This window comes from Perkinsus marinus (assembly GCF_000006405.1).
Source record: "Perkinsus marinus ATCC 50983 genomic scaffold scf_1104296960682, whole genome shotgun sequence".
Classification (NCBI taxonomy): Eukaryota; Perkinsozoa; order Perkinsida; family Perkinsidae; genus Perkinsus; species Perkinsus marinus.
This window is the reverse complement of record NW_003206024.1, coordinates 1-8,701: the sequence shown is the minus strand read 5'-3', so window position 1 is coordinate 8,701 and position 8,701 is coordinate 1. Positions and strand designations below refer to the sequence as shown.

The 8,701-nt window shown below is 48.5% G+C and overlaps 2 protein-coding genes across 2 annotated transcripts in view; one reads left to right on the top strand and one right to left on the bottom strand.

Moving 5' to 3' along the window:
* Pmar_PMAR005011 (ankyrin repeat domain protein, putative) overlaps positions 1 to 6,241 on the top strand; it is a gene marked incomplete at both ends in the record, with an annotated part of 9,370 nt that extends 3,129 nt beyond the window's left edge. The window contains 23 exons of the mRNA XM_002772593.1: positions 242 to 390; positions 437 to 494; positions 542 to 604; positions 661 to 741; positions 800 to 928; positions 975 to 1,067; positions 1,116 to 1,261; positions 1,317 to 1,403; positions 1,452 to 1,554; positions 1,624 to 1,725; positions 1,775 to 1,826; positions 2,323 to 2,421; positions 2,788 to 2,898; positions 3,022 to 3,075; positions 3,138 to 3,220; positions 3,269 to 3,393; positions 3,904 to 4,026; positions 4,075 to 4,159; positions 4,501 to 4,622; positions 4,817 to 4,945; positions 5,000 to 5,127; positions 5,733 to 5,869; positions 6,197 to 6,241. Of these exons, the coding sequence (XP_002772639.1) occupies positions 242 to 390; positions 437 to 494; positions 542 to 604; positions 661 to 741; positions 800 to 928; positions 975 to 1,067; positions 1,116 to 1,261; positions 1,317 to 1,403; positions 1,452 to 1,554; positions 1,624 to 1,725; positions 1,775 to 1,826; positions 2,323 to 2,421; positions 2,788 to 2,898; positions 3,022 to 3,075; positions 3,138 to 3,220; positions 3,269 to 3,393; positions 3,904 to 4,026; positions 4,075 to 4,159; positions 4,501 to 4,622; positions 4,817 to 4,945; positions 5,000 to 5,127; positions 5,733 to 5,869; positions 6,197 to 6,241 (2,304 nt within the window). The remainder of the gene's footprint in view (positions 1 to 241; positions 391 to 436; positions 495 to 541; positions 605 to 660; positions 742 to 799; positions 929 to 974; positions 1,068 to 1,115; positions 1,262 to 1,316; positions 1,404 to 1,451; positions 1,555 to 1,623; positions 1,726 to 1,774; positions 1,827 to 2,322; positions 2,422 to 2,787; positions 2,899 to 3,021; positions 3,076 to 3,137; positions 3,221 to 3,268; positions 3,394 to 3,903; positions 4,027 to 4,074; positions 4,160 to 4,500; positions 4,623 to 4,816; positions 4,946 to 4,999; positions 5,128 to 5,732; positions 5,870 to 6,196) is intronic.
* A 67-nt stretch (positions 6,242 to 6,308) lies between these two features.
* Pmar_PMAR005010 (CGI-201 protein, short form, putative) lies at positions 6,309 to 8,509 on the bottom strand (the record flags this gene model as incomplete). The annotated part of the gene is made up of 14 exons (XM_002772592.1): positions 6,309 to 6,452; positions 6,501 to 6,600; positions 6,652 to 6,755; positions 6,805 to 6,913; positions 6,966 to 7,078; positions 7,122 to 7,233; positions 7,313 to 7,420; positions 7,483 to 7,596; positions 7,663 to 7,743; positions 7,793 to 7,923; positions 7,968 to 8,091; positions 8,136 to 8,267; positions 8,322 to 8,401; positions 8,462 to 8,509. 14 exons carry the CDS (start codon positions 8,507 to 8,509, stop codon positions 6,309 to 6,311), a joined length of 1,500 nt encoding a protein of 499 aa, XP_002772638.1.
* Between the last annotated feature and the right edge of the window lie 192 nt (positions 8,510 to 8,701).

Here is an 8,701-nt window from a genome sequence, read left to right as displayed (position 1 = left end):
AACCCGATAGTCAAGGTTGTACTGGACTATACCGAGCAGCGAGACGGTCATGATAGAGTAGTTAGAACCCTCATCACCGACATCATGCCTCTGTAGGATTCGAACTGACACGATTCTTCTCTAGTGGATGTTTCCCTTTTATTTCTGTACTACTCGCTAGAGTCCTTGTGAGGTCAACACTAGGTCATAAGTTCGATATGTCGCGTACAAGCAATCCACTCTACATACTTGGCATTGTCAGATGGATCTGGCGAATGAATTCGGGTGGACTCCTCTCTTAGCGGCAGTATTCCATGGTCATGTTCGAGTCATCGAATTGTTGTTGAAGGCAGGTGCCAGCATTAACTGTAATGTGCTCTTTCTTCCTACTCCCTTCACTATCGAAATTAGGTGAGGACCTCTACGGGTGTGGAGTTCTACATTTTGCTGCATCCAGTCCCAAACTATATATAACAGATTTCGTCAGCCGAAAGGATCGAGTGAAGCGTAGGAAGGTGAGGCGGCGCTCATGAGCTCGTTGCAATGTAGTTAGTCGATCGAGGTACGCCAGCGTGAGTATGCGAGACACCTTATGCTCGTTTCTATGAAGAGAGGTTCACAAAAGGTAGGCTCGCTTTTGTCCAGAGATAACGCGACATCAGCCGCGTTAGCTCTGTCTAGGTCATGGATGCAGACCCCGATCCGAGAGCTCAGATGTCTGAGAAGTGGCGAGGACGATGGACCAAAGCAGTCATGTGCAAGGTGCATCCTCCCGCATCTCGTCAGCACGACCAGCATACAAGCACTCTGACGTATGTAGATCAAGGAGATACGGGAGAGGATTATGCTCGGTGGGGAGAATGGCGTGGGAATTAGAGGAGAAGAGGAGGATGATAGCGGCGGGGATCGGGGCCAAACCAAGCAGCAGCAGCAACTTCGTGAACTGGCGGTATGGCCGATTCGATGCCTTGGAGTTGGCACTACTCTCGCCTTAGGAAAGGGAGAAACAGAGGGTACACTTCCAGGAGGCTGCTGCATCATCACGCCGCTCATATCCTCAATCGAATCCTGAACCGGACACAGACGAGGTGATGGGACCTGTTCCTTGCCTCCTACCGGCCTTACTGTCCTTTTAGTCACAGCAGCCCAACGAGCTGCTTGCCGACATGGCAGACCTGTCAACAGAGCAGCAAGCTCGAGAGCTTTGGGTATATTACCCAAATAGGATAGAACTAATCGTGGTGGACAGACTTATCGCATTAGGGAGATTCGGCCGTGGCCGGTAGCTTATTGACCAAAACATGAGATATCAAAGGGTAGCCGCCGCTGCTCATCAGGTGTAAGATATCAAAGAAGGATTTCATCGATAAGGTCGACAAAAAAGGCAGAACGGCACTGTCTTACGCAGCTACCTATGGACATGAGTAAGACTATGTGATTGTAAGAGAGGATAAGCATGCACTCAGTAATAGGCATATCGCATCGAGATTACTTTATGAGGGTGCACAAATAGACTTGATGGACCGACAGGGGAGGACTCCCCTCATGCATGCTATCTTGAAGGAGCATCTTGAAGTGAGTAGGGTCTATGTCGAGGATGTGCGTGGATGGATACAAGTAATAACTGTATACCTGTAGCTCTAGGTTGTAGAGCTCCTGTTGAACGGTAAAGCCGATGTCAATACAAGCGATATCACGTTCAAGTCCCCCTTGCATTTAGCGCTCGAGACTAGGAATTCTACAGTGGTAACATCGGACATCTGCCTTGCGGTATCGCTATAACGGCTGATTGCAGGCTGAGATCCTTCTATCGTTTGGAGCAGATGTTAATGCATTCGATGCCTCTGGTAAAACTCCGCTCATGATTGCCATGGATCAGAAAGCGAGCGCACTATTCAACCAGGTGGGGAGCCTATTGAATGATGATGATCCCCTTCCTCCTCGTCGTTATCATAGCTATCACAGGAGACAGGTTTTGCTTTATAACCCGAGTCTGGATGCACTAGACGAGAGAGGATGGAACGTTCTCATATATGCAGTGAGGAGTAACTTGCTAGAAGCACTTCTACCAGTCTTGAAGCGGCTCTCCGAGGATGGTCTAAGATCAGTCACTCGGTAGATCGAGCGGATAAGTGTCACACCGCAATGATGATGTTGATGTTTCTTTGAGGCAGGTGGCAGGACCCTAGAGGATATGTTGCTCTCCATCATGCTGTCGAGATGGGCAAGTTGGGGGAAGTTGAAAAGTTACGTAGCATGGACCCTGACACAGTGGGATAGTCTCATCAACATTGTTCGTGCTATTTGCTATGCTGCAGTAGGTATTACTCACAGACTGCTTAGGCAACACTCCACTCCATGTGGCTGCTATCTGTGGGAATATGGAAATCTTAAATTGTCTTGCAAAACATGTTGATGACCTGGACATACAGAATGGCATGGGTGAGCTTCCCTTGCCTGTGAATTTGGAGTAACTCCCCTGTGAGCCAGGTGAGAGTCCGCTTCAATGTGCCGCTCATGATGGGCATATAGCATGTGTCCTGGCTCTACTCTCACCTCAACGTCATCTACTACCAGCCAATGCTGACCATGTCGACTCTCGAGGTAAGTAACCTGAAAGGGAACTGCCCTTATACATAGAGGAGGAGAAGCTCTCTTAGGCAAGACACTCCTCATGCACGCCTGCAACAGTGGTAGTACAGCCTTGGTACGTATGATACTCCTAAACGCATCTGCGAACAATAGGAACGTGGCCTTCGGGCAGGCCAAGGTATCCATCCGTTTCACTATTCAAGTACCCCATGATAGGTGAACGCACACGACAGTACAGGTGTTACCGCCCTCATGATTGCATGTATGGAAGGCTTTTGGCCCCTCATACCACCATTGGCTTTGGCAGGCGCCAATATATTAGCTACTGTAATACATACTCGACTACAGGCTTGTATTGAGGTGTAGTTGAGCCTTAGGACAGTGATGGGTGGGCGCCCCTACATTACGCCTGTGATGCTGGTGAAGTATTGTGCGTGGCATCTATCTTAGATTTGGGAGAGGCACTCACTGGCCGCGGGGACCATGACCCCTCCCTAAATGCTCGTAAGGGTGCATATCGATCGATTGCCCTTATCTATTCCATTCTTCCCTTTATTTGTTACTAGATGCAGTAGTGAACCAGCGAGATAAGCAGGGATGGACGCCTTTAATGCATGCAGCTTGTAAAGGATATATCGACTGTGTCCAAGTAGCCCAACAGCAGCATCGAGGTTTTCAATAACAATAGTCTCTTTAGATGCTCCTTGATCGGCGAGCTGATATCGACGTCGAGGCCTATAGTGGACATAATGCTCTGGCCATCGCTAAATCGTCTAATCATGATATCGTTATTGAGGCCATCGTAGATGCCATTCGCTGCAGGTCCAATTCATGGCACATGAGTATGTCGCTGTGACATGTCCGAATCGTCAGGTCTGGAGAATTGGTAACGGGGGGTGGTCTTAGCAAGAGTCTTAAATCACCTGGCCGCTTCCGCGAAGAGGGCGACGCAGATAGCGTGGTTCATACGGGTAGGCATGGATGGATGATGAAGCAACTGAGCAGATACCTAATGCATATGGTCACTTCATGGTGACTATCCTCAAGGCGTGTGACCTGTTTGTCGAAGGGATGCCTAGTGACCGTCTCAACGTGTATGATGATCATGGAGAAGTCCTCTTGTGAAGCGTTCTACTACAACAGATATGCATGCATACTATTCTGTCCTTGTCGTGCTGATGGAATAAGCATAGCCATCACAAGTTGCTGCCTCGAAACCGATGGAGCAGCCAACTCCCAGCAGCCCCACCACAGCTCGAGCGGTATCGCATCATGGCATGAATCATTCAGGTGGTGTGATGTTCATTCATATACCCGACACTTACGTTATAGATTCGATACGCGCTCTATCGACCAGGATGGTTGGCTCGTAGTGGAGCTTTACGCAGTCGATGGCCCTATTGATCAGGCCGACCTCATAGCTGATCATGCTGCTCTCCAGGAGCTATGCACCGAGTGGGTTGGAAGGCGCTTTTCATGGGTGAGGACTTGTATTGTGTGTAGCGTCGAGGTCCATCATGAACTCCCTCTAAATGAGCAGTACACGAAGGTTGCGCCAGAGAAGAGAGTGGAAGTCTTGACAGCAGAAGTAATTCGCTTCACAGTATACGCTAGATAATTTCCTCGCAGCCGACTCGGACTAAGCGTAAATCTAATATGGAGGAGCACTCAAATGGTATGCACACAGATGGAAATATGGAGGATACCATGGTATCGGCACTGACTCACCATATACGCTACTGGCCAACTTGTATTGGATCTCAGGGGGTCAGTGTGATGAACAGACGGAGACTGGCAATGTTGAACGCAAGGCTTCAACTTGCACTAGGGAAATTGGCCGAAATTCCAGAAACTCCCCTACCAACTTCAGGGAGGCATATCCCGTTGGTAAGTGGTGGACACCGTGTTTGATGATACAAGTTGCATCAGGGCTTCGTGTTCTTATCCTATGCCCATCTAAGAGAAGCGACCTTATCAGCCGAACCCGTAAGGATAGATAGACCATTGAGGGCAAATGTCCGCGGACGAGTGGCTTTCGACATCGATTTCCGGTGGGAACGGATGGTGTATCACTGATGTACAACTCAGCAGACCTCGACTATGGATACCCACGACAGGTCGTCAGCGTGAGTTGGATGACCCTTACTTCGTCCGTCAGGGCGAGGTCTCCCTGAGTGCGGCATCCCTTGACGTACGTACCACATTCGAAACAATCTTACACAATCCCCACACATGATTCTCCCAGGGCCGACTGCCGACTCCTCGAGCTGAACATGTGGCGTCAAGTGATCACTTCGGAACGTTGGACGATCCCTGCGTACGTGGAGGAGCAGCGGCAGCAGCTTCATAAGATAGATGCATATGTGTACACCATGTAGGTTCCTACAATTCCATGGGGGACTCTTCGCCCATCATCTTCCCCTGCTAGAGCTTCCAAGCTTCTGAACGATTCCACAGCCTTGAGGGTGGACGCACATTCACCTTCTGGTCCTACACAGAGTAAGGCCAAGCAGCATGTTACCTTCAGCGACGTGAAATCGGTATCGAGGGACACTGGTAGGTTGAGCGGGTTCTCGAGATCCACTGTGAAATGTTGTTGTGGACTCATAAACGTCTCCTAGATACCAGAAGTAGTATAAAACAGCGAGTCATGAATGTACGGAAGTCTCTGAGCAAATATGTATCGCGAAGTGGTCATCGCGAAGTCACGAGCACGGGAGCAGGGTACTATGAACAGTCTTGCAGAGATCTCTCCCTGCTGTATCGTGCATAGATGTACAAGGGATGGTCTGGGAGAGCTAGAAAGAGCCCAAAGAGCCAAACGCGCCACTATATCCGCAATCAGAGACGCGCTCCACTCGGAAACTGTTGGTTAACGAGTATGCTCCTTCAATGTGGTACTTCCCGGTATGATCGCGAGGAATTCATTGCAGATTGGTGCATGAAATAATGCAACATGTGCCAGCGTTGTTGACTAAAGTGATGTGCAATAAATCTCGGATACTGTCTTGCGTTACATGCGACTAGCCTTTCAAGGGTGTTACCATCTTGCATGTATTGTGATGACTCCAGCATCTCTTGGCATTGTCAACTGGAACCTCTGATATTGCCTTAGTTGATGTATATTTTGATGACCTTAAGCTGAATACAGATTCTCTCAGCTACTGGAGGTGAGAGAGACATGACACTTGCAGTGATATACAGGAGCATCCGAGGAATGCTTTTCCTGACTCTGAGAGCTTGTCTCAGGAAGGCTGAGCCCACCAGGTCCAATACATCTATGGTACATCTATTTCCGGTGAGACCATCTAAGACTTCATAAGGCTTATGAGTTCTGGAGTGGTGCTCATGACATGAGCACATAGTATAGAGGGGAGAGTTGCTTTCCTATAGAACACTACGAAAACTCTGGCCTATGAACTCAGTTTCTCACCAATGATGAGGCATAACTCGATTTGGTTGCAGTTTGGATGATGCAGATTACCACTGTTTTCGGAAGATCTCACAATCATTTGGTGAAAAGAAAAAAACATCCCATATTGGATCATCCCATTGGGATGTAGTCTAGATGATGTAAAGAAATTTGCCCCAAGGTGAACGACTCCTAACATTTGAAGCTTGTTAGGTGTGTGAGACATCGTTTTTTACTGCTCCGAACACGGATCTTTAACTCTTTCAACTGCTAAACTCTAGACACATGAAGTATGTTGGAAACTCTTCAACCGTGTGTGTCAATCTTACAGATGACTGCTTCCACCCGATTGCTCTGACAGGCGCATCTTCTTGAACATTTTGGCTGCCTCCAACAATTTAATCTTGGGTTTCTTCGCAGCATCCCCAGCCTTCTCATCATCCGGGAACTCCCATACAGTAACCATTACCTAAGAACATGAGATGCACTACGAACCCACTCCGCCTCATGAACGTACTGTATCTTCTGCACCGGGCTCTCCACCACCGTGACTCTGGTCAACACGCCCCTTGTGTTTCACAGCCTTGGGTTGTCGACTCTCGATGTTTGCAATATCGCTATCAGGAAACGCCCATGAACGATCGAATATCGTATTGATACGGGCTCACTCATATTTAGCTTCCTTCGCTAGCTTGAGCATATACTCGAGCAGCAACCTGCGGGACTCAGAATCCTCTTCCTTCTTGGCCTCGGCGATACCCCGTTCGAGGACCTTTGAGAATGTAACGTAGCCTATCAGACGTAGTAGACAGACAACTCACTTCCTTCGCCTTCTCGAAGGACTGGTCTCCGTGCTTTAGTTCGAAATCAGCATACGAACGCCAAACCTTGACGTGGGTGGTGCGATCCAATAATCGTTCGAATAAATCGCTGAAAAGAGCGTTGATGCTCTCCACACTCATTAAGCCAACAAGCAACATACCGTGCATTCTCCATCTCTCCTTGCTCTATTTCTATGTCGATACATTTCTTCCAAATAAGCTCCGGCTCGTTCATAATCTCGTCGCTCTCGTCAGATGCCGACTCATCAGCGAGCTACATCATGAAGGTTGGGCGTTAAGTGAAGCACGCCAAGTACCCTTATGGCCATCTCTCCAAGTTTGCGAGCTCTATTGACCTCAGAGAGCTTCATCTCCATATCCATCCAGCATACCCAAGAAGCAGCTTCCAGCGAATGCGCCGATACGTAACTGTCCGATAGAAGAGCTGTCTCTTCGAAAGTAAGCATTAAGCCGATCGTTAGTGTTCGGTAGCGTGGTAATGTTTTACCTCGCACAGATCCTGCGGGCTCGATCCACTTGCCCGAGGTTGAACTCAAATTGAATGTAGGAACGGAACACAGAAGCCTTCTTGGATTCGCCGATTGCACGACCATACCTGCAGACGGGGCACTTGCCGTGATTCCACAATAGTCGCCAAGCACACCGGAGGGATCTTACACAAGCCTAGCCCGTCCAACATCCATCTGGCGGATCTCGAACTCCGCGTAAGCATTGTAAAGTTTGCTGAAGTATATCTTCCGCGAGCGAAAGAGCCCGAGGGCTGTGTGATATCTACGAGGATTACAATCCCTTAGTAGTCAATAACACATAACAGTAGCTTTGCCGTGTGTCGCTTACACTTCTCGAACCCTATCAGGTGTCGATTCCCCGGATTGGATGAGGGACTCCTCGTAATTAGCATAGAAGAGCCATATATACCTACCAAAAATGAGAGTTCAATGGCAATGAAACACTCTGCAGTCTATACACATATCGCCTGTAAAGATCTTTCCGTCCCTTGGGTGCCGCTTGTTCGGGTGGTAGAGCTGCAGCGATGGCTCTCTCGTATACTTCTCGGCATTGGGCTGCGGAGTCTCCAATATTTTCTTCGAGAAGGATCTGTGGTGAGGCATCTGTAGAAGGAGAGGATGATGATAACGTACATAGTTGATCCAGATATCCACATCAACTCCATCAGAGTCAGAGAGTTGCTTCTCATATTTCAGTCTACACTTCTCCAGAAGGAGCCTTTCGATATCCGTTCGCGTACCTTTCTGTTTCATGTACCTGAGTACATAAGCTATGGCAGCTATGGTAGAGTGGCATGCTACTTGGCGTATCTATCGCGTAGATAAGCAGTCCTTTCAGGAGGTAAAGTGTCTATACCAAGCTTATAGACCTTCGCCGCCGCTGAGGGATCATCCCTCGCAGCTCGTTGCTCGAACTCTGCCCACTTCACGTATCTGCAGTTCGAGTTCTCACCACGTCGTCACTTCATGTCGGTGAGACGTCATTACAGATCTTCAGTGATCCCCTCCGGTCCCAAATCATCTTTCAAAGTGTCATGACATGTCTGGTAGCCAGCTCGTGCCCGAACCTGACAATCTCACAGTCAGTGCTGACAGCACCAGCAGCAACGGTGATCGTCAGCAATTACATTATTCCCATGTCTTTCCTCGAACTTGGCCAACCGTGTAAAAGACATCACTGTCTGGATTTGAGATACGTATCTATTGTATAAATACTCGAGGCTTTAGATCTTCTGGTGATGACGATGACCTTTCATATATGGCTCTGGCCCGTTCAACCTCATGGCATCTAAGCTCGAACTTGATATATTGTAGCCATGCATTATCGCTAGGTTGCCATTGCATCCATCTCTCATACACCTGTACCC